Consider the following 25,936-nt stretch of genomic DNA (forward strand, 5'->3'; position numbering starts at 1 on the left):
GGAGCAGCAGCACAGTCAGGTGGACTGGGGACAGCAAGGAGTCATCATGTCAGGTATTCCTGGGGCATGGTCCTAGGGCTCAGGTCCTCCGAGAGAGAGAAAGAAAGAGAGAATTAGAGAGAGCATATGTGGGATGGCCAGTCCTCTTCTGGCTGTGCCGGGTGGAGATTATAACAGAACATGGCCAAGATGTTCAAATGTTCATAAATGATCAGCATGGTCGAATAATAATAAGGCAGAACAGTTGAAACTGGAGCAGCAGCACAGCCAGGTGGACTGGGGACAGCAAGGAGTCATCATGTCAGGTAGTCCTGGGGCATGGTCCTAGGGCTCAGGTCCTCCGAGAGAGAGAAAGAGAGAAGGAGAGAATTAGAGAACGCACACTTAGATTCACACAGGACACCGAATAGGACAGGAGAAGTACTCCAGATATAACAAACTGACCCTAGCCCCCCGACACATAAACTACTGCAGCATAAATACTGGAGGCTGAGACAGGAGGGGTCAGGAGACACTGTGGCCCCATTTGATGACACCCCCGGACAGGGCCAAACAGGAAGGATATAACCCCACCCACTTTGCCAAAGCACAGCCCCCACACCACTAGAGGGATATCTTCAACCACCAACTTACCATCCTGAGACAAGGCTGAGTATAGCCCACAAAGACCTCCGCCACGGCACAACTTAAGGGGGGGGGGGGGGGGGGCGCCAACCCAGACAGGATGACCACATCAGTGACTCAACCCACTCAGGTGACGCACCTCCTCCAGGGACGGCATGAGAGAGCCCCAGTAAAGCCAGTGACTCAGCCCCTGTAATAGGGTTAGAGGCAGAGAATCCCAGTGGAAAGAGGGGAACCGGCCAGGCAGAGACAGCAAGGGTGGTTCGTTGCTCCAGAGCCTTTCCGTTCACCCTCCCACTCCTGGGCCAGACTACACTCAATCATATGACCCACTGAAGAGATGAGTCTTCAGTAGAGACTTAAAGGTTGAGACCGAGTTTGCGTCTCTGACATGGGTAGGCAGACCGTTCCATAAAAATGGAGCTCTATAGGAGAAAGCCCTGCCTCCAGCTGTTTGCTTAAAAATTCTAGGGACAATTAGGAGGCCTGCGTCTTGTGACCGTAGCGTACGTGTAGGTATGTACGGCAGGACCAAATCAGAGAGATAGATAGGAGCAAGCCCATGTAATGCTTTGTAGGTTAGCAGTAAAACCTTGAAATCAGCCCTTGCTTTGACAGGAAGCCAGTGTAGAGAGGCTAGCACTGGAGTAATATGATCAAATTTTTTGGTTCTAGTCAGGATTCTAGCAGCCGTATTTAGCACTAACTGAAGTTTATTTAGTGCTTTATCCGGGTAGCCGGAAAGTAGAGCATTGCAGTAGTCTAACCTGGAAGTGACAAAAGCATGGATTAATTTTTCTGCATCATTTTTGGACAGAAAGTTCCTGATTTTTGCAATGTTACGTAGATGGAAAAAAGCTGTCCTTGAAATGGACTTTTAACAAGGCACACCTGTTAATTGAAATGCATTCCAGGTGACTACCTCATGAAGCTGGTTGAGAGAATGCCAAGAGTGTGCAAAGCTGTCATCAAGGCAAAGGGTGCTACTTTGAAGAATCTAAAATATATTTTGATTTGTTTAACACTTTTTTGGTTACTACATGATTCCATGTGTGTTATTTCATTGTTTTGATGTCTTCACTATTATTCTACAATGTAGAAAGTAGTACAAATAAAGAAAAACCCTTGAATGAGTAGGTGTCCAAACATTTGACTGGTACTGTATATGGGATCTCCAGCTTTATAAAGGTAGCACACCCTTCTCACCCCCCTGCCACACTATCTCTATGGACTCCAACATAACCTTGTAATACAAAATCTAGAGTAGGTTTAAGCCATGTCTCCTGGAGACATTTCACATCTGGTTTGGCTGGTAAGTCCTCAAGAAACTGTTTGAAATATACCTACCGAGTTTTGAAGGGAAACACCGAATTTACTTTATATGAGAGTTGTTATAATTTTGTTAAGAAAGACTTAGTAAAGACTGAAGCTACCGTCTCATGCATACCGCATGATTACAGATAGTCCTGAATTAATCGTGAATAATGAGTGAGAAAGTTACAGGCCCACAAATATCATACCTCCCCCCAAAAATGTCTTGGAGGTATAATATTTGTGGGCCTGTAACTTTCTCACTCATTATTCACGATTCATTCAGGACTATCTGTAATCATGGTAGCATCCACATTAACGTATAAGTGTTTAGAAACATATTCTATTGTTAATTTACAATCAAAGTAACTACAAAATTACACAATATATTATACAGGCAAACATATTGGCAAAAGTCACATTGTCCTAGAGAGATTTACACGGTTATCAACACGTCATGCCAGGATAAGCCTACATGAAACACAGACCTTATTTTAATTGTTTCTAAAATCCCCTATGGGAAAAATGAATGGTGGAAAAATGATTGGAACCATTTCCTTGTTTGACTGCTAGGTTTTATGGGTATTAATGACTCAGACTGCCAGCAGCATACCACCCCGCATCCCACTGCTAGCTTGTTTCTGAAGCTAAGCAGGGTTGGTCCTGGATGGGAGACCAAATGCTGCTAGAAGTGATGTTGGAGGCACCCTTTCCTCTGATCTAAAAAAAAATATCCCAATTGCCCTGTGTAGGATGCTGTCTTTCGGATGGGATGTTAAACAGGTGTAACTCTCTGTGGACACTAAAGATACCATGGCACTTATTGTAAGTGGTGTCCTGGCTAAATTCCCCAATTTGTTGCTGTAAATGAGAATGAGTTCTCAGTCAACTTACCTGGTAAAATAGGGGTTAAATAAAAAATACTGTGGTGTGCTTCCCTGATCCAAGAACTCATCTGATTGGTAGAGTAGGCAGGCCTTATGACTTTGTGGCTGTGGTAACTTAAGATGACTGGTTAGCATACATATGGCTAATGTGTGCCAGGTTATCTGATGGGACCAGCTACAATATACCGTTCTATCAAGTGCAAGTAAATCAACCATTTTAATTAGCTGATGCACATTTTGAGACTGTGAAACTTAAACTGTTTCTAGTGTTTGCAAGTATGGCCCCAATTGGTTTTGGTTAAAACATGTTCAAATGTTTTGTTTACTTAAAAATATGCTTAATTGTGACAAATGTTTTCTGCAATGTGATCAACCTGTGACTGAATTCATTCAAGCCTTTGTTGTACACAGTTAGTGATCTACTGTAAAAACGGCTAGCTGGAGCTCGTCTGAACGGTCAGTTGTGAATGCCCTCACCCGTTAGTGCTTAATGCTGATATGTTTTGGTTCTGCCTACTATAGTGCTGGTCATATTCATGATGTGGAGGCCTGTACTCTTGATGGTCACCACACACAAGCGCTGACAGAGCTTTTCCATTTGAAGATGTTCATATATTTGTGGTTCTGAAAAAGGGAGAGACAATGCAATCATCAGGATCCATTTACAAGATACTATGAGATACATATATGCAAATCAAAAATAGACATGCAAACTATAAATATATATCAGGATGTGTGTGATAAATGCATATCAACAACTGCAATAATTTTACAGGCTAACACAGGAATATTCACACATCAGCAATTTAAACCGAGAGGGAGAGAGAACTAAGACTAGGGCTATTGATTTATGGCCCTCTCTGGCCTGGCAACAGCCCTTATGAGGCAATTAGTAAATGCGCATGTGCAGGGGCACGAGAGAGGCAACACGTTACAGAAGTAGCGCGTAAACAATATAACTATTGCTATATCCCTTAATAATTAGTATGCTAGTTGCACTCAATAAATACTCTTCACTGACTAAACAATACTAAATGGACGAGGTAGCATGCATGTGGTAAATACAACCAGACAGTGAATGTAAGTAAACAAGCATTAAAATGAAGTGTCAGGGCGGGCCGTGGAGTGCGTAAACGTCCTGATTGGTTTGAATGGGCGGATGAACGAGAATCATATTGATAGGACCGTTTTTTTTTTTTATGTCCTCTCAATATGATTCGCGTTGTTATAGATATATATATATATATATATTTTACATATAGGCCTACTGTAGGTCCAGCCTTGAAAACGCAAATAACATAATTTGTGACGTTTTGCTGAGGAATTTCCCTGTGCCTTTCTATACCCAAATACATCTAATCTAAAAATAAAACGTCCTCAGACTTCATCGGGTGACTATTTTTTCCCCCACGTTTTTACCATTTACCAACCTCTCGACTGTGATTGGTTTAATACTTTGATTGACTCCAAACAAATCACACTCTGATTGGCACAGAGCATTTCTCAAAACGAAAACTTCCTGATTGCCTGAAAATTGACCAAACTCGTATTTTATTACACGGACGCATACGACTCTTTCGCTTAAGTTGATTTTGATCAAAATGAGATTTAAATGTATTTATAGCATTGCTTTACTTGTAGTAGTCTCTAATTTATCAGCACATTGCGAGTTTCAGACTCTCGCACATTTAAAACCGCAAGCCAACGACAAGACTCAGGGAAGAGCTGTAGTGGAACTTCTGAGACGTCTACTTGGAAATAGATCTCGTGAGTTCATAGTGTCCGTCAACAGAACTTTATCCAATGATAATTTGGAAGTGTGTGAGCTCCGGTCGGCGAAAAACAATAAAATCATAGCCACAGGCAGCACTGGGGTGGCAGTCGCCTCTGGGATTTACAACTACTTAAAATACTTCTGCAATTGTCACGTATCGTGGTCAGGTAATCAACTTAACATTCCTCGCCCGTTGCCGCAACTCACAGGCGTACTGCGCATCAGCACCCAACACAGGTAAGTGAACGAAACTTTATGCGGAGATACTACTGTCCTCACAGGATGTAATAGGGCAACCTGGGCTCATAGACTAGACGTAACATATTAAACACGAGACACTCAAATTAGGGATACCAAGTCAGTTGTACAACTGAATGCCTTCGACTGAAATGTGTCTTCTGCATTTAACCCAACCCTTCTGAATCAGAGTATGATCTGTTATGATTGGTATGGTTACATAAGCGAGATGGTTACTTAAGGTTATGTTTACTAACCCAAAGGTTGCAAGTTTGAAACTCATCACAGATATTTTTTGTTCATTAGTAACTTGAACTACTTATGAATTTTTAGCTACTTTGCAACTACCTAGCATGTTAGCTAATCCTTCCCCTAACCTTTTTTTTTAATAGCATCATTTTTAATGTTTTGGCTTGGGGAGGGTATCAAGTCAGGTCGAGTCATAAGGCTCAAGTCCAAGTCAAGTCACGAGTCATTGATGTTAAGTCAGTCAAGTTGCAAGTCATCATATTTGTGACTCGAGTCTGACTAGAGTCCAAGTCATGTGACTCGAGTCCACACCTCTGGCTAACCCTAGCCACAAACTTAATGCTTTAACCTAACTCCTAAACATAACCCTAACCCCTAACTAATGTTAGCCAGCTAGCTGATGTTATCCACCTATCTAGAATTCGTATCATTTCATACGTTTGTTTCAACATATTGTACGTTCTGCAAAATCATAACACATTGTATGCTTAGAAAATTCGTAACATATAATATGAATTGTAAATTGCAACATATCATATGAAATTGGTGATGGGACATCCACAAATTGATTACATGCCATACATACTAAATGGAGTGTCTGGGATTTACGTTTATGTTTAGAAGCTTGAAAAAGCTGCTCAGATGTGGAAATCTAGTTCCATCACAAATATGATAATGCTATGCACGGCATACATACAGCCTTTGGCTTGTTACGACCTCCTAGTGAGATATTTTTTGGAGCAGTGAGCAAGTTACCTTATTCATAGACGCTAACTATCTTTAGTGCCTATTGATAACGATATCTTCTTCCCGGGGGACTTTTGTTAAGAGCCCATACGCTCAGTCAGAAGGTGAACGAACACACATTGCTTGCGGTACAGTTTTTGGAAACATAAGGAACCGCAAAGTATAGTAAATGTAAAATGAACAGTGTAACGTTTGGATTCGGTCTCGTCGGGTGAACTGTTGTGTCCTCACCTTTTTAGTTTAATGTTCCCATAATCTCCAAACTATTCCCTTTTCCTTGCTACTGGGTTATGCATATGCTTTCCAGATTTCTTCTGTAAGAAACATTTCAATTTAGCCCTAGGCTGATTTTCACGAATGCAAGAGGTTTTAATAGTACATTCTTGTGCCAATGGCTTGCAAGACCCGGGTTCGTGACCTGCAAGAAGCATTGTAATGTAGCCATTCGCTACATTGGAGTCAGAAGTGGGATATGGCTGGAATGAGGCCATCGGAAAGGCACGTACATGAGGGACTTGCTATTGTTAAGCATGGGGACACGCTCCTCCTGTACGGAGAGCAGTGGCGTGTATTCATTCATGGATGCCAAGGGAAGCCAGGTATACCCCCCAAAATTGACTATGAATAAAATCATTTCCTTCAATTCGCAAGAGGCTGAATGTACAGTATCTCACTGGAGAAAGCATCTGAGATACTTGGTCTCAGTATTGTTCGGTCGATAGGCTGTTGGTTGACTAAGATCTTTTTTTTTAGTCAAGCAGTCTAAAATATATCGATTTTATGATATGAGACACCGGTCTGATTCACGCCTGTCTCAGTGGACTAATCGATTGTGGAGGCCACGGGGATGGCACACAAGTATCACATTTACCGTTATTTCCCATAATTTCTAATGTACAATGTTTGTTTGGTTACGGTAATTTCTTTTAATGCATTCAATATATTCTTATTAGTCTTTTACCATTCTCATTGTCGAAGTGGACACGTTGTTTGCGGACTGCACAACCTAAGCTACACTTGTGAGGAACAAGTTTTGGTTTATTTCATTCCATTTAGGAGTTGTCAATTTGTTCATTATTGTTTGTTTGTAGCGTTCCTGTCAATGTTGAGTAAGGAAGCGCACCTGATTTATCCATAAACGTAGGCCTGGGCTACCTGACCTGCGTGCAAATGTAGGCCTATAAATGTGCCCATTTGGTGATCTGATAGAATTTCTGATTGTCTTAACTCACCACTGCTTACTTCTCAAATTCATTTTTTATTGACCTCAGACAGCAAGTAAACAAAGTCTATTTTTACACCCATTGTGAATGACAATAGTTCCTCAATGTAGCCTATTAAAAAAATATTTGCAGCTCTCTTTCGATAACCACTCAGCGTGAAAGAGGGGGGGGGGGGGGGTGTCATTCTCTGATCCGGTGGAAACGTCGTAAAATAGGCCTACCCGATTACTTCTTATTAGGGATGCACAATATATTGGAATCATACGTTATTAGCAAAAAATGTTGACATCGGTATCGGCCCGATGTCTAGTTTAACGTCTGTGCAAAACTGATGTCAAAGCTGATGTGCATACCTATATAACGTATATACATGACGTAATGACGTAAGATACAATTGTATGCAAAACAGCATTCCTAACCTAGCCCACAATGTCTGCTGTGTGGATCGAGCAGTCAACAAGTCGAGCAGTCATTTGAAAGAGTAAGAATTTCAGCAAGTAACTCAAAGGTGAAATCCATTATAACGCCAAGATATGCCAAGATATGACCAGTTCAGTGTTCTGGGCTCTCTTTCGCTGCTTTATGGCACAGTGAAAATTGGAGGGTGGGGGGAGAACAGGGCATTGTTACAATTTAGTTTTCCTTGTTTACTGTGAGGGCTGTAGACATTTGTGCTGTGGCTGGGCCCTGTTAAAGCGAAAATCAGTGGGACGTGAAGAATGGAGTGTTGTTACAATCGAGTTTTCCTTGTTTATCGTGAGGGCTGTGGACATTTGTGCCCTTCAATTAACCATAGTGCATTAGTCGCACATCAGCTAACCCCAGCAATGTCATCATGTTAAGTGGTTGGATTGTAAAGCGCATGGGGCAGTTTTTTTCCATGACACGACATTAACAGTGAAGTGTAAGTCAACTATGATTTGGCTGAGATCAGATGTTGAGCTCGAGCTTGTTCCCGGCTGAAAGCTTTCATCCAATGAATCTACAGGATCTGTATGACAAACGCTGGTGTCAAGGTCAGCAGCAGGATTAGTCTGTAGAACATACACAAGTTGGTGATTAGCCAACATTTTACTACTTTGTCCCCATCAATACGCACTCAAAGAACGATATCCACCCACCTACCCCACTCGTGTTAATAGATCATGCATACTAACCTTCACACACTACCCACACTTAACAGGCACCAGTCAGTCAACCACCCCATCTCCTCCTTACTAATTTTCTCCAATTTAGACTTCAAGCTTTGCATAAACAATCAACTAAGCAGCTACAAGACAGAGATACTACAGTAGACGTTGTAGCCTACTTATAACACACCATGTATTACCACAAGACACACACCATGTTTTTGCATAACACAGTGCATTCGAAAAGTATTCAGACCCCTTCACCTTTTCCACATTTTATTACGTTACAGCCTTATTCTAAAATTAATTAAATCGTTTTTCCCCCTCATCAATCTACACACAGTACCCAATAATGACAAAGCAAAAACAAAGCAATTCAAAAAAAATGAAATACATACGTTTTCAGACTGGAGGTCGACCGATTTTAATTAGGGTCAATTTCAAGTTTTCATAACAATCGGATGTCTGTATTTTTGGGCGCCGACGTGACGATTATTTTTTATTATTATTATTTTCTTTTATACCTTTTATTTAACTAGGCAAGTCAGTTAAGAACACATTCTTATTTTCAATGATGGCCTAGGAACGGTGGGTTGACTGCCTCGTTCAGGGGCAGAACGACAGATTTTCACCTTGTCAGCTAGGGGGATCCAATCTTGCAACCTCAGTTAACTAGTCCAACCCAATAACGACCTGCCTCTTAATTGCGATCCACGAGGAGACTGCCTGTTACGCGAATGCAGTAAGCCAAGGTAAGTTGCTAGCTAGCATTAAACTTATCTTATAAAAAACAATCAATCATAATCACTAGTTAACTACACATGATTGATGATATTACTAGATATTATCTAGCGTGTCCTGCGTTGCATATAATCTGACTGAGCATACAAGTATCTAAGTATCTGACTGAGTGGTGGTAGGCAGAAGCAGGCGCGTAAACATTCATTCAAACAGCACTTTTGTGCGTTTTGCCAACAGCTCTTCGTTGTGCGTCAAGCATTGCGCTGTTAATGACTTCAAGCCTATCAACTCGTGAGATGAGGCTGGTGTAACTGAAGTGAAATGGCTAGCTAGTTAGCGTGCGCTAATAGTAGTTGTTCCCCTTGCTCTGCATGGGTAACGCTGCTTCGAGGGTGGCTGTTGTCGTATTGCTGGTTCGAGCCCAGGGAGGAGCGAGGAGAGGGACGGAAGCTATACTGTTACACTGGCAATACTATAGTGCCTATAAGAACATCCAATAGTCAAAGGTTAATGAAATACAAATGGTATAGAGGGAAATAGTCCTATAATTCCTATAATAACTACAACCTAAAACTTCTTACCTGGGAATATTGAAGACTCATGTTAAAAGGAACCACCAGCTTTCATATGTTCTCATCTTCTGAGCAAGGAACTGAAACGTTAGCTTTCTTACATAGCATATATTGCACTTTTACTTTCTTCTCCAACACTTAGTTTTGCATTATTTAAACCAAATTGAACGTTTCATTATTTACTTGAGGCTAAATTGATTTTATTGATGTATTATGTTAAATTAAAATAAGTGTTCATTCAGTATTGTTGAAATTGTCATTATTACAAATAAATAAATAAAAAATCGACTGATTTAAAAATAAATAAAAAAATATATCAGTATCGGCTTTTTTGGTCCTCCAATAATCGGTATCGGCGTTTACTCAGTATTTACTCAGTATTTACTCAGTATTTTGTTGAAGCACCTTTGGCAGCGATTACAGCCTTGAGTCTTCTTGGGTATGACACTACAAGCTTGGCACACCTGTATTTGGGGAGTTTCTCCCATTTTCTCTGAATATCCTCTCAAGCTCTGTCAGGTTGGATGGGGAGCGTTGCTACACAGCTATTTTCAGGTCTCTCCAGAGATGTTCCAAGTCCGGGCTGACTGGGTCACTCAAGGACATTCAGAGCCTTGTCCCGAAGCCACTCCTGCATTGTCTTGGCTGTGTGCTTAAGGTTGTTGTCCTGTTGGAAGGGGAACCTTTGCCCCAGTCGGAGGGCCTGAGCGCTCTGGAGCAGGTTTTCATCAAGGATCTCTCTGTACTTTGCTCCATTCATCTTTCCCTCGATCCTGACTAGTCTCCCAGTCCCTGCCGCTGAAATACATCCCCACAGCATGATGCTGCCACCATGCTTCACCGTAGGGATGGTGCCAGGTTTCCTCCAGACGTGAAGCTTGGCATTCTGGCCAAAGAGTTCAATCTTGGTTTCATCAAACCAAAGAATTTTGTCAGTCCTTCAGGTGCCTTTTGGCAAATTCCAAGCCGGCTGTCATGTGCCTTTTACTGAGGAGTGGCTTCCGTCTGGCCTCTACCATAAAGGCCTGATTGGTGGAGTGCTGCAGAGATGGTTGTCCTCATGGAAGGTTCTCCCATCTCCACAGAGGAGCTCTGTCAGTGACCATCGGGTTCTTGATCCCTGACCAAGGCCCTTCTCCCTTGCTCATTTTGGCCGGGCAGCAAGCTCTAGGAAGAGTCTTGCTGGTTCCAAACTCCTTCCATTTAAGAATAATGGAGGCCACTGTGTTCTTGGGGACCTTCAATGCTGCAGAAATGTTTTTGTATTCCTGTCTAATCAATTGCATTTACTACAAGTGGACTCCAATCAAGTTGAAGCAGAAACATCTCAAGGATGAATAATGGAAAAAGGATGCACCGGACCAGTCGTCCTGGTCCCTTTGCAGAAAAACAGCCCCAAAGCATGATGTTTCCACCCACATGCCTCACGGTAGGTATGGTGTTCTTTGGGTGCAACTCGGCATTCTTTGTCCTCCAAACACGACAAGTTGGGTTTTTACCAAAAAGTTATATTTTGGTTTCTTCTGACCATATGACATTCTCCCAATCTTCTTCTGGATCATACAAATGCTCTCTAGCAAACTTCAGATGGGCCTGGACATGTACTGGCTTAAGCAGGGGGACACGTCTGGCACTGCAGGATTTGAGTCCCTTGCGGCGTAGTGTGTTACTGATGGTAGGCTTTGTTACTTTGGTCCCAGCTCTCTGCAGGTCATTCACTAGGTTCCCCCGTGTGGTTCTGGGATTTTTACTCACCGTTCTTGTGATCATTTTGACCCCACGGGGTGAGATCTTGCGTGGAGCCCCAGATCGAGGGAGATTATCAGTGGTCTTGTATGTCTTCCATTTCCTAATAATTTCTCCCACAGTTGATTTCTTCAAACCAAGCTGCTTACCTACTGCAGATTCAGTCTTCCCAGCCTGGTGCAGGTCTACAATTTTGTTTCTGGTGTCCTTTGACAGCTCTTTGGTCTTGGCCATAGTGGAGTTTGGAGTGTGACTGTTTGAGGTTGTGGACAGGTGTCTTTTATACTGATAACAAGTTCAAACAGGTGCCAATAATACAGGTAACGAGTGGAGGACAGAGGAGCCTCTTAAAGAAGAAGTTACAGGTCTGTGAGAACCAGAAATCTTGCTTGTTTGTATGTGACCAAATGCTTATTTTCCACCATAATTTGCAAATAAATTCATTAAAAATCCTACAATGTGAATTTCTGGATTTTTTTCTTCTCATTTTGTCTGTCATAGTTGAAGTGTACCTATGACACAAATTACAGGCCTCATCTTTTTAAGTGGGAGAACTTGCACAATTGGTGGCTGACTAAATACTTGTTTGCCCCACTGTAAATGTATTTAATTTATATATATTTTTCAAAATGTCTAAACCTGTTTTTCGTTTTGTCATTATGGGGTATTGTGTGTAGATTGAGTGTATATATATATATATATATATTTTTTTTTTTTATTTAATCCATTTTAGAATAAGGCTGTAACGTAAGAAAATGTGGAACAAATCAAGGGGTCTGAATACTTTCTGAATACACTATTTATTTGCTCATCACGGAGTCAGGGAAAGATTTAGCAAAGGTGACTTGCGCTAGTTCCTGGTGCTGAGCTTGATGTTGTCACTACAGATGTTAATGGGATCGGTTGATGTCACTGCAGATGTTAATCGAACACACAGGCCAGTCAAGTTAGCCTCTACAGTAGTTAGTTGGCTAGCTAATAGATAGATATGGTCCGGTAGCTAAAATAACTTAGCGTAGCTTACATTTGCTTGCAAAGTTACAAATCACATTGCCAGATAGCAGCTGGCTAATTACATTGATTTGCTTCGGAATGTTTAGCCAGCATATTATGAAAGCTAGCTAGATTTTGGTTTAGATAAACACTACGTTACCTCTGCTCGACTTCTTAGTAAGGCAACCAATGAAACGTTAACCCAGCAGCCTGTGCTTGCTTGTAGTTTGCACATCCATCAAAAGTATCTGGTGTGGCCACCAGCTGCATTAAGTACTGCAGTGCATCTCCTCCTCATGGACTGCACCTGGTTTAGCCAGTTCTTGCTGTGAGATGTTACCCCACTGTTCCACCAAGGCACCTGCAAGTTCCCTGACATTTCTGGGGGGGAATGGCCCTAGCCCTCACCCTCCGATCCAACAGGTCCCAAATGTGCTCAATGGGATTGAGGACACATTGTGTCCAGTGTAGCAACTAAACACCAATGTTTTCCCGACGTCCCAGTGTAGCTCCCTGGTAATGCCTTTCTCTTGTTTCTAGATTCAGGTACTATCAGAACGTATGCACTCAGAGCTACTCCACATTGTGGTGGGACTGGCCACGATGGCAGAGAGAGATCGACTGGATGGCACTGAATGGCATCAATCTGCCTTTGGCATTTACTGGACAAGAGGCCTTGTGGCAAGAGGTAATGAGATCCCATAGTGTGTGTGTGCTGAGGTGGAGCAAACTGGAATGCATATTACAACTAATTTCCTACTAATAGGTGGGGGTAATGCCAGATAAAAGTGCAAAGTAATTTTTTTCTAACTTTTTCCTATTTAAACACACATTTTGTCTTAACTGTATTGTATTGTATTTTAGAACAACTCTGACATCTAGCTGTTTTTGATGGATTAGGTGTACCTCTCACTGGGGCTGAACCAGACTGAAATTGACCACTTCTTCACTGGCCCCGCCTTCCTAGCCTGGAACCGTATGGGGAACCTGTTCCAGTGGGGCGGACCCCTACCACAGTCCTGGCATGTGAAGCAGCTCTACCTTCAAGTACTAACATTTTGATTGGTCTCCATACACACATTGGTTCCCTCCTGCATTTGGAATAATAATGATATATATGTTGTATATTTATTCTGCACTCCAGTTCAAGATTTTAGACCGAATGAGATCCTTTGGAATGCTGCCTGTCCTGCCGGCATTCTCTGGGATTGTGCCTCAGGGCATCGTCAGGTATGACTGCTTATTCAAAACCGTTTCATCAATCCATGGCTTCCGTTCTATATTTTTGTTGTTGGAATACAAAATAAATAGCCATTTGGAGGTATTTGAATCAGTTAAGATCAATGTGCTCGGCTACAATGTTTTCCTAGATTGTTCAGTCCTTGTTTGTTCCATTTTCCAGGCTCTTTCCGAAAGCCAACGTGACCAAATTGGCGCCCTGGAGCCACTTCAACTGCAGCTACTCCTGCGCATATACCCTGGACCCCCGTGACCCCCTCTTCCATTCGATCGGCTCCCTGTTCCTGTCCCAGCTGGTCAAGCAATTTGGCACAGACCACATCTACAACACAGACACCTTCAACGAGATGACGCCGACCTCCTCGGACCCCACCTACTTGTCCTCGGTCAGCCGCGCAGTCTTCGACACCATGACCTCTGGTGAGACGTGCATGCCGAACGACGCAAAATAAACCGCTGTCTGTTAATTAGCTGACACTAGCTTCGTTACCCTCTAATGTGTTAAGTAGTTTTTCTTCCGGGAATTCCGGCCACAACAGTTAGCGGATGTTAAAATGTCAGTATACATTGGGTCGTAATTACTGTAATCGTCCTACTTTCATAACCCCAGGGTGCCCTGCCATAGTGCCACTTGTGGGGGTTGTACACAGACCCCTTGCCCATACTCCTAGCCATATCAAGAGCTCTGCCTTTCTTCTCTCTCACCCCAAAATCTTTTTTTGTCTCCAGTGGATCCCCGGGCCATTTGGCTGATGCAGGGCTGGCTCTTTGTGTTTGACACAGCATTCTGGAAGCCTGCCCAGATTCAGGCCCTTCTGCACGGAGTGCCCATCGGTCGGATGATCGTGCTGGACTTGTTTGCAGAGTCCACGCCGGCTTTCTCCTTGACCAAGTCTTTCTACGGCCAGCCCTTCATATGGTGCATGCTTCACAACTTTGGCGGCAATAGCGGGCTTTTTGGCACGGTGGAGAGCATCAACTCGGGGCCTTTCGATGCTCTCGCCTTCCCCAACTCCACCCTGGTTGGGCTCGGGCTGGCGCCGGAGGGCATTGAGCAGAACCCTGTGGTGTACGAGCTGATGAGCGAGTTGGCGTGGCGCAAAGAGCCAGTCAACCTGGCCAAGTGGGTGTCGCTGTATGCCGTTCGCCGCTACGGCAGCACCCACGAGAACCTGACGGCCGCCTGGAGACTGCTTTTTGGTAGCGTTTACAACTGCACCGTGCCCCACTACAAGAACCACAACAAGAGTCCACTGGTGCACCGGCCCTCGCTGCACAAGACCACAGAGGTGTGGTACCAGCGGGCCAACCTGTACGAGGCCTGGAGGCTGTTGTACCAGGCGGCCTGGCCTCTCATGGCCCAAGAGACGTTCCGATACGACCTGGTGGACGTCACCCGAGAGGTTCTGCAGCTTCTCACCACCGACTACTACCACGAGATCCGGGATGCCTTCCAGGCCCAGAAGCTTCCGGAACTCCTGACGGCGGGGGGCGTGCTGGTGTACGACCTCCTCCCCGAGCTGGAGCGCCTGCTGTCCAGCGACGGCCACTTCCTGCTGGGGACGTGGCTGGAGCAGGCACGCTCCCTGGCCCTGGATGAGGCGGAGGCACGGCTGTACGACATGAACGCCCGGAACCAGATCACCCTGTGGGGGCCCGAGGGCAACATTCTGGACTATGCCAGCAAGGAGTGGGGTGGCCTGATGGAAGACTACTATTCCCAGCGATGGAGCCTGTTTGTTAACACCCTGGTGGAGTGCCTGGAGAGAGGCCGACCCTTCAGGCAAGACGCTTTCAACCAGGCCGTCTTCCAGGTGGAGAAGGGCTTTGTTTTCAACAAGCGGAAGTACCCCTCCAAACCACAGGGTGACACCTACGACATAGTCAGCAGAATCTTCCTCAAGTATTATCCACAGGCTTTGGAGAGACTAAAGTGAGCCTGTCTGTAATCTGCCGAAAGATTTATCTCCTTTCACAGCGAGAAGAATGTCTCTCCCCCCCCCCCCCAATCACTTTTCTGTAGAATGTACTCAGAGGCTCAAAATACCCTTTTATTTTGTAAATAATTATATTGTGGATTGTTGAGATTACTAGAGCAGCATACAAATGTACATATTGAAGATGAAACATCCAAACATATGTTAAATGTGTAAGGAAAAAAAACTATGACATTAAATAGAGAGTTCAGCAAAATGCCATTTCAATATTTTTCTTCTTACCTTCGAAGCAGTCTATGGACAAGGAGTGACTGCAATCCACTATTCGGTTTTGTAAAACTACCACTGCCAACAAACGGTAAAATGTGCATTTTCAGAGAAAAAACGAATGCAAGTCAATCTCCCTCATTTAGCATATTTTAAATATAATGCCCTAATGATCTCTTAAATGGATTGTGTTGCCTAATTGCTTACCAATTACTTGGTTTAAACAACAAAAAAAAGGGAGATGATTTGGGCATGAAATTAGGCTGCTTTCAAGGTAAGGAAACAGATATTTAAATCTATATTTCACTGTTAAGTAGCCTTGCTTGAGCCTTGGCATGCATTTCACTGAACTATCCCTAGGCCAAGCGCAGCTGTATTTGGCTCAATATCAAATCATTTCTGGGTAACAACTAAGTTAAGGAGTTTTACATTAACTTTTTTTTTTAAATAAACAAATAGCTTTTTAGCACAATTATTTCTCAAGCAAGCATTTTGCTAGGACTGTCTGGGTGTGGAACGGGGAAAGGGGACCAGAGTGGTGCATTAATCACAGTCAGGATTGTGGAAGGAAGCAGAGAGGCCTAATGGGAGGGATATGCAACTTGAAAACGAACTGTTATTTGCAGAGGTTTGGAAGTCTATTTTTATTATTGGTCTAAAAACTTATTTCGCCTCGATAAGACGAGCCAAAACACGAGGCGAGCCAGAACCCATACAAAACCTGCTGAATAGAAGGTCCTGGGTTGTATTTTTCAACCAGCAACTATCGGGAAATAACACTGATCACATTCTTTTTCACACTTTTACATTGTTCTTTTCATCAGCCATTATACAAAAATGATACAGAACACAGGAAAATCTGAACTTTGACTGCACTGGGCCTTAAACTTAATTACTATAACCGGCATAGATTAATATATGACTTAATTGAACCATTAATTAATACACTAAGTGTAGAAAACATTAGGAACACCTGCTCTTTCACATGGTCAGTCTGTCATGGAAAGAGCAGTGTTTTTAATGTTTTGTATACTCAGTGTATTATAGAGAGCAGTCCTTTCGGAGCCCAGATCATTTATTTATGAATCCCATCATTGGATGTTTCAGTAGTTGGGTTTCCCAAGGGACTCCATAGGCCAGCATAGCTGAATACAGGAATTGCCCTGTAATGTGAATGTATCTTTCAAATTTTGGAATGTTCTCAAATCATTACTGTTCATGATATCGATAAGGGTACGGATTCCACCTTTGGACTATTGGGGTGACGCAAAACGCCGTCCTCCAGATGGCAAGGCATTATTGTGGAATGTTGGCGTATGGGCATGCCATTTTGATTCCCAGTTACATTGTTTTTTCAATTTTGCGCCAAATATAAATTGTGTGAGCAATAATAGGACCAAAGTGTAGTTTACATTGTTGAAGGGATATACCGTATCAGTGAAGACTACCTCTTCCAGGGCAATAGCAGACACCGTATGTCTCTCTATACTCAGCCGGTGTGCAGAAGAATCATGTCTTAACCAATTTAGGATGTGGCGAAATGCCAGTGCCTGGAAATACAATTGAAAGCTTGGCACGGATAGTCCTACGTCTTTCCCTCTTTGTACCGCATTATGGATTGGATCCCAATAGCCAGAAGGGGAGCCTTCTACTCCCAAATATTTTAAATGGGAACTATTGGGATTCCATAAGTAGAGATGGAGTCTTCCACCGGTGCCTTGAGAGGCATTAGGACTGATTTTGATTAGATACGTTTTATAGCTTGAGCTCAATTCAGCTTCATCTATGATCTTCGATGCGTTAAGGAGCCATCAGAGGTGTACAGGTCTTTATAGAAGCGAGAGAATCTTGAATAAATTTGTGTTCTGATAGTAATTACCGTGTTTCAGATTCAATAGTTGCTAATTATCAGCCAATTGATCGTTACTACTTAGCTTGTTGGCTAGTAAACAACTGGGACGATTACCATGGAAGTAATGGTTGAGTATTACTCTATTGATGGCAAATTCTGCTCTCTGTCTAATCAATAAGTTAAGTTCTGTCTTGACTTTGGAAAAATGGCTACCTGGTCTAAAGAGTTTGTGGAGAACGCTCTAACACAGTTAAAGAAATCCTATTTCTAAATGTTAATTGTGATTTATTCGATCCAAATGCAGTTGCCTTATTGTTAATACAATCTTTGGTGGCATTCCATAGAATCCAGGGGTGATCGACTGAAATATTTTATTGGTCATTATGAATTAATTTAATTTCAAATTGATCAAAGAATTCAGGATTTTGTAGTAAAGAAACGTTGAAACGCCATCTTGTGGCTATTTTAGGAGATTCTGAAGTAGGCAGTAGTAAGCGTGGTGGTCAGACATGCTCATATGTTGAATTTCTATTTTCTTAATTAAATCAAATACAGGTGTAGATAATAGTATGAAATCGATTTGTGAGAATGTTATATGCCTGTTTGAGGAGAAAGTGTACTACTTTTTTATTTAGGATTATGTGCTCGTCAGGCATCAATGAGGTTGTAATCAGAGAGTATATGCTGGAGAGCCTTGGTTGCATGTGGATTGTAGTTGGTTTTATTAGATTTCTCCCATGTCAAAAATGGTATTCATGTCTGTCCAAATAACCAGATGGAATTCAGTTAATTTTAACAATATGCTGTTCAGAGAATCAAGAAATGTAGGATCATATGCATTTAGCGTACACGTGAATAAAGGCTATTTTCTTTCCATTATGAATACGTTTAAGGAAAGTGATTCCGCCTTCTTGGTCTTCGCCCTTATGCTCTGTGATTTACAAAATACATTACTTCTAATCTTGTTTACAATTAAACATTTGAGACATTCTAAGACATTTCATGTGGAAGCGGCTTAACAATCTATAAAAATGGTATAAAACGACCTATAAAAATGGTCAATTTAAGAAATGTGTGCTTGCTTTAAGGCCAGACAAAAAAAAATTCACTGTTTAATGGATCCCCCCCCCCCCCCCCCCCAGAAAAGTGAGGTGAGCGAGCAAAAATTATTATTATTTTTTTTTACAACGAATTGGGTACTTTACCACATACTTTACCACATTGCCCTAGGCTATATGGACGCACAATTGGGGAAATATTCAATTTGACAGATTATGATTTTTAAACGCCGATGCCGATTTTTATTATTACATTTTTTTATTTATAAAAAAAAATGATTTTTTTCTTTTATTTGTAATAAGGACAATTACAACAATACTGAATTAACACTTATTTTAACTTAATAATAATACATCAATAAAATCCATTTAGCCTCAAATAAATAATGGAACCTCTTCAATTTGGTTTAAATAATGCAAAAACAAAGTGTTGTAGAAGAAAGTAAAAGTGCAATATGTGCCATGTAAAAAAAGCTAAAGCTTAAGTTCCTTGCTCAGAACATATGAAAGCTGGTGGTTTCTTTTAACATGAGTCAATATTCCCAGGTAAGAAGTTTTAGGTTGTAGTTATTATAGGAATTATAGGACTATTTCTCTCTTTACCATTTGTATTTCATATACCTTTGACTATTGGATGTTCTTAATGGCACTTTAGTATTGCCAGTGTAACAGTATAGCTTCCGTCCCTCTCCTCGCCCCTACCTGGGCTTGAACCAGGAACACATCGAAAACAGCCACCCTCGATGCATCGTAATCCATTGCTCCACAAATGCCGCGGCCCTTGCAAGGGGAACAACTAGCAGTATTTGATGATTGCCCTGCTCTCTGGCCAGGTAAAATTACATTGTTGTTTCGTCTTAAATCGCTTCTAATATATCTGAAAATGATGCAATAACCATGAATTTATCTGACTTTTTGTTTATAACCTGGACTCATAAATAAATAGTAGGAATTTTTGCTGACTTCAGCAGAGCAAGAGCTAGAGAGAGAAATTAAACATCTGCGCGTCGCTTGCAGGTGCGAGCGCGTGTGTTACACTGTTCAATCCGAGTGTCGAATGTGATCTGAGGCTGTTTGGTCTCTTGGGCATCAACTTGGGAGAGTGGACAGTGCATTATAAACAAAGAGCCGTCATTGCTCTTTTCAAAACTTGCAGTTTTGCAAGTTCGTTCACTGGTTTTGGACCGGACTCAAGTTAGCAGCAGGAGGAGAATAGTTGGGCCAGGTTGTTTTTCTTCTTCTGGTTATTCACCTCCCTGACCAAGGCCCTTCTCTCCCAATTGCTCAGTTTGGCCATGCGGCCAGCTCTATGAAGAGCCTTGGTGGTTCCAAACTTCTTCCATTTAAGATTGATGGAGGCCACTGTTATTGGACCTTCAATGCTGCAGACATTTTTTGGTACCCTTCCCCAGATTTGTGCCTCGACACAATCCTGTCTTGGAGCTCTATGGACAATTTCTTCGACCTCGTGGCTTGGTTTATGCTCTGACATGCACTGTCAACTGTGGGACCTTTTATAGACAGGTGTGTGCCTTTTTCAAATCATGTCCAATCAATTGAATTTACCACAGGTGGACTCCAAGTTGTTGTAAAAACATCTCAAGGATGATCAATGGAAATTAGATGCACCTGAAATCAATTTCAAATCTCATAGCAAAGGGTCTGAATAATTGTAAATGTTTTTTTTTTTTAATATACATTTCTAAAAACCTGTTTTCACTTTGAAATTGAGGTATTGTGTGTAGAATAATAATTTACATTTTTTTGCCTTTTTAGAATAAGGCTGTAACGTAACAAAATGTGGAAAAAGTCAATGGGTCTGAATACTTTCAGGATGCACTGTAGTTGATTTTATTAAAACACATAGGGTGTGTCTATATATGAAAAAATACATGTTTAAACAAATCTTGGTCGACCGAACGTCATCTTTCTAAGATTTGTTTTAGTCAGGGGACAGCCCTAAATTTAATTAGGCCCTAATCTATGGATATCACAACTGAGCAGGGGCGCATCCATGGGGGTGGTCCTTGGAGGGTGTAGGCACACCCACTTGACAGCCAGGCCCAGCCAATCAGAATTAGGTTTTTTTTCCCCACAAAAGTTTTTTTTTTATTACAGACATAAAAACTCCTCAGTTCTGCTATTTGCTCTTCACTGTTTGTTCCCACATGGGATTTCTTGCCAGGTTCCTTAGCTCAAACTATGAGACATAGGAGAAATCTGCAGTGGCCTCATTCATCAACCGTGCATACATTTCTTATTAAATTCAGGCGTACATATAGATTCTAGGATTTTCGTGCGCAACAAATTTATTGGGATTTATCAAACTATCGCACGGAACAGTTCAATGATGAATCAGGAAAACAGTCTCTGTTCACCTTTTTATAGTAACAAAAACACCCTAACTTGCTGTGGGGTAAGTTGAGCCATTATTACATTTAGCATCACTGTCAAGGGAAATATAGTTTTCTAACAAAGATATCTACATATATTTCAGGATGTTGTATATCCCTGGAAATAATCAGAATTCATGTAAACACTTTTGAAAATATAGCTTGTCCAAAGAAAGTGGTATTTTGGCAAAAAGTACACTGGATGGGGTAAGTTGAGCCATGGGACAGGGTAAGTTAAGCTGCCTAAAAATGTCTGTACTGAATGAAATATTACCATCTTTATTTCCCAAACACAATTCAATCACACACTTTTTGTCTTTTTAATAATTGTAAGCATATTTTAACTGGCTTAAAACCTAACAAACACGTTGTACTTTTAGGCCCTGTTGTCACCTCGTATCCCAGTGATAATGCCTTGCATTATGCCTAGGAAGAAAACAATGTCAATAAATGTTTAATTCAGGCTGTAACAACGTGTCCAGGGATGTGAATACTTTCTGAAATAACTGTATGAGAGTGGTCCACCCTGGGAGATCAGTATGACATCCTCTTTCTGATGTAGAAGGACTTTATCAAGGTAAAGCTTGTTTTGTCTTTTAAGAAAAACAAATTCTGAGATAAAAATGACAAGCCAAAGAACATAGGCAACTATGTTGTAATATCTTTGAGGGGAGGTACAAGTTGCATAAATATTTATTATACACACTCAACTGGTTTGTGTCACCTCTTATCGGACCTTCAGGGGAAATATGTGAAAGAGGGACTCCCCCTAAAAACCAACTAATCCCCTTGAAAATGGCCTATGTGGCATCAATATGAGCCAAAAGCAGTTATTCTAGTGTCAAATTTGACTAAAGTGTAAATAGGATCATTTTGGTCGTAAAGTCAATCTGGTCTAAAACTGAGTTTGGAACCTCAGTTCGTCACCATGAGTAAATGAAGGTTGGGTTTGAATTACAATTGTCATCAAATCATGCTCCACGTTCAAATGTCCCCGTCGCCTTCCTTCATTCAATGGGGCTCTGTTGTTTCATTGCCCCCAACACGTTCAAAGGATCACAGACGTTTTAGACTGAAAAGCCCTATATGAATTGACCATGTAATGCATACTTCCAGCAGGATCCACAGCCAACTCGTTTGCAAGCCCTGCTAAAGGACCCTATTATGCAGAATAGATGGTTAGGGTTCGTTGGTCCCTAGTGGTGGTGAGTATAAGTGATAATGCCAGTGTTTGGAGGATATATTGCCGCTGGTGTTAGGCCCAAAACGAAGTCGAAACCGTGCCAATATATAATAGACCATAGTCTGATGGTTATGTATATTTTGACAATCATCAGGGTAGCTAGCTAGCTCAATACAACTAGGATTTGGCTTGGAAACACGAAAACATTTAAAAAGTAGGAAAATGATTAGTAGGAAAACCTTTTGTTGTGATTGTGATGTCACCAAATTGACTTCAGATGCAGTATAACTTTAGCCAGCTAACTACGATTGAGGGGACCACTATATTTTAGCTAGCTAACATTAGCATTGCTAGCTTTTTTAAACAAACTTTGTTAGTAACTAATGTCAACATTTCCAACTCTCTAAAGTAAATTTTACAACTGTTAGGGTTGTGTCAATCGAATCTGGTGTCAGGATAAATATGACATTGAGTCACCGTATTGTATGCTATGTATTTTTTTATTAGCTAAGCAATAAATGGTAAATGCAATTTTCGTATATACGGGCTCTCTGTCACAACTCGCAGGGCAAAACAGAGAACTGACTTGTTCCTGACAAAGATATTATAATATACTCTGAACAGCGGTAGTTCCTGCTTCCGAGCCGGCCTGTCACAGAGTAGTGACTGGGCGTGGTTTAGACTCACCCAGCCTATCGTTGATTGTTGGCGCACGAGCTGGTACCAGCCCCCTAAGCGCTTCAGCGGTCAGTTGTTGTAGTTGTGTAGAATATACAGTTATCAGGCACCTGGCTCCTGTTATCTAACAAAAGACTTTGTTCTCGCAACACTACGTTCTGAATGTGCCCCCCCCTACACATTGCACAGTTCCTGTTGTGTTATTCTGTATTTTTCCATCATGAGAAAGGCCCATGGCCTTGAAACTGTTAACAATGTCTCAAGTCAGCTATGTTGCATAACACACATACCCACACAAGCCAACAGCAAATAATATTCAATCACATATATGGTAACGGGCTATAGTGCATAACACAGAATCCTCATACAACATGATATGAGAATGTTGTTTCCTACTAGTTATTTGCATATTTTAGCAATGTCATCGTATTTCCATGCCACTAAGTTAGTGTAATTCAGATGAAACTGTCACATTAGCCTCCGAGGGTCAACCCATATCTAGGGCACAAATCAATATCGGATGCAGCTATGGTGGTACTAGCTAACTCATGTCTGTCATGTCTGACTACAACAGTGTAACTAGCAGCAACAAACTCAAACCAACCCAGGGACATAGCAAAACATGTCACAGTTGGTTGCATAGTGTTGCATGGTGTAATGGCATCACCGGCCTGAGTCTGATCCGATCTCGAGCCAGTCAGTCTACATCTGTAAAGCATAGAATTAGCTTCCATATGAGATTACATTATTTATCGCGCTATGACAATCGTTGACCCCTTTTCTGTTAAACAAAGTGCACAATTGGGTGCCAGACTGATCCCCTAGTCATGAACGGATGCCAGGACCTACCAGAAGGCGCAAAGGTGGGTATCATAACATTTTTAGGAATGGTTTAGCGACCTCCAAAAATAATCGAATTCACTGTTTACGTTCTATTTTCACAGTTTGTCAGGCAAGACCTCAGAATAAGTGTCATGTGACACAAGTACCCTTGTGACACCTTCGTTGTTGCCAGAGTATCCCTCGATTCCTATGAAAAAGACACTCCAACACCGAGGCCTCTGACAGTTACTGTTACTGCCCTGACGACACAGACGGCTTCATCAACAACAGGTAGTGTGTGTTAAGTGAAAAGTTGTATTCAAAAATACCCTGCTTGATAAACTAGTCTAATTCCCCAGCCAAGCAGATATAACTACTAGAGTCCGTTTTGGTTATGAAGTGAATTAGCAAAAGCGTTGTCCTTTCTGTAGAACAAAATGCAATTTACTACTTTGCTATCTATTATATCACCCTGTCACAGGCCCTCCAAGTCAATACCACCTCATACGATTGCCTGCTGCAGTTGTTCGATAGATGTCCAGTTTGAGCCGAACATGTATAGAGTATACCAGCAAGGGGGCCCGCATCAGCATCATGCAGACATGCCCTCACGTAAACCCACGTCATTACTTTGATACATTTGATAACCAAATTGTGAAACATAATTTACAGTGCATTTGGAAAGTATTCAGACCTTTTCACATTTTGTTACGTTACAGCCTTATTCTAAAACCGATTTTAAATTAATAAAGCTTAATATCAGATATCACCTATCCCTAACTGCCATTGGTAATAGAACAGTGACACTGTGTATGTGTTCAGATGCAGAGAGACCTGGCACTCAACGTATCCACAATGAGGGGATTACTAGGTGTGTAACATTCACCGATACGAATCGTCACGATTCAAATGTTTAAGATTCTAGTCAAGTGCATTGGTCCGTAGACCCCAAACCTGTCCATATGTAGCATGCATCTGTCAGAGAATCGATTCAAACATTATGAATTGCTGATTCACCATTTTATTCTTGCTCATAAAAAAATAAAATTCTACCTCCCGAAAATACCTTTTTGTTGAAGAACTCTTACACAGGGACACTTGAAGTCAATCTTAAATGAATCATTGTTTGTCAGCGCGCTGGAGAGGTTCCAACCAACTCAATGCACCATAGTACACATGTCAATCAGGAGCTCTCCTGGGGCAGTCCCAACAGTTGTCTTATATACGGCTATACACAGACAAGTTATATTTGCATGATTTAGCATAATTAATTCATCATTACCGTTTTGTTTCATTCATGTGACCTACCAACACCCCACAAAGCTTCTCTCTAAGCTGAGACCTTGAAACAGATCTTTTGTTCTCAAAACAGTCTGGGTGTACTGCCAAATTGCAGCTACTGATAGGTGATTTGTACAGTCAGCCACTTGAATGAACACAGAAATTGGTTTATAGAACAGCACATGAATATATAACACAGACATTTGTTATAAGCACAAACATAACAATTCCCATTAAAACCTCTCCAGTGTCGAACTAAGCATGTAACTGCTGATAGTCATTGATCTACAAGTAATTTTGCATGCCCCAGGCAATATCAGTAGCCTGCTGTAGTCAAACTGCACACTGCCCAGCTTTAAACGCTGACCAACACTAGGTAGGCAGCCTGTTCTTGCACATCTCTACGCAGGACCTTCAGCATTCAAATGCTAAAATGGCTTGCGTGATTTTTGGCTTTAATTAGTTGAGTGACAACCTATGGAATTAGCTAAGTTATTAATAATGCCAAATATTAATGTCATAGCTAATTTGTAAACAAATATTGATTGAGACGTCACAAGCTCAAACATTTAATCTGCAAGATTACAAGTTATTTAGTGGGTGATGGGGATTTCAGAATCAAAGTTGGGGGGACAAAAGGGGTGCAATGTAGCACCTCTCTTATCTGATTGTGGTAGTAGATGCCTAGTCTCCCTTATGGTTCTGCACAGGTGCCTACATAGTACATACATACGTGTATGTTATCACAATCACACCCTGGGTAGTTAATCATGAAGCGTACACCCCCACATTGCTTCTTCCCAGAGAGTTCTTTATTCCTGTCTGCACAATGAACTGAGAACCCAGCTGGCTTTATGGACTGGGACAGTATATCCCGAGAGAGCCATGATTATGTGAAACAACAGAGTATGTTACAGTCCCTGATGTCTCTCTGGAACAAGATCCTCGCCCTGAGCTGGTCTACTTTATTGTCCAGAGACTGAACATTAGCG

General features: G+C 41.7%; 1 protein-coding gene and 1 long non-coding RNA gene across 2 annotated transcripts in view; one reads left to right on the plus strand and one right to left on the minus strand.

The window, feature by feature from the left end:
- Positions 1-202: 202 nt before the first annotated feature.
- LOC149976613 (uncharacterized) overlaps positions 203-25,936 on the minus strand; it is a 59,303-nt gene continuing 33,569 nt past the window's right edge. The window contains exons 2-3 of the long non-coding RNA XR_016487188.1: positions 3,340-3,446; positions 203-338 (exon numbers count right to left, since the gene is read on the minus strand). This is a non-coding gene — a long non-coding RNA (uncharacterized LOC149976613). The remainder of the gene's footprint in view (positions 339-3,339; positions 3,447-25,936) is intronic.
- On the plus strand, positions 4,299-18,412 carry naglu (N-acetylglucosaminidase, alpha). Its single transcript, XM_021565336.3, has 6 exons — positions 4,299-4,833; positions 12,775-12,922; positions 13,135-13,281; positions 13,379-13,464; positions 13,637-13,893; positions 14,203-18,412. Exons 1-6 carry the CDS (start codon positions 4,424-4,426, stop codon positions 15,408-15,410), a joined length of 2,256 nt encoding a protein of 751 aa, XP_021421011.3. The 5' UTR covers positions 4,299-4,423; the 3' UTR covers positions 15,411-18,412.

Source organism: Oncorhynchus mykiss, chromosome 16 (assembly GCF_057628025.1).
Source record: "Oncorhynchus mykiss isolate SJ-2025 chromosome 16, ASM5762802v1, whole genome shotgun sequence".
Classification (NCBI taxonomy): domain Eukaryota; kingdom Metazoa; phylum Chordata; class Actinopteri; order Salmoniformes; family Salmonidae; genus Oncorhynchus; species Oncorhynchus mykiss.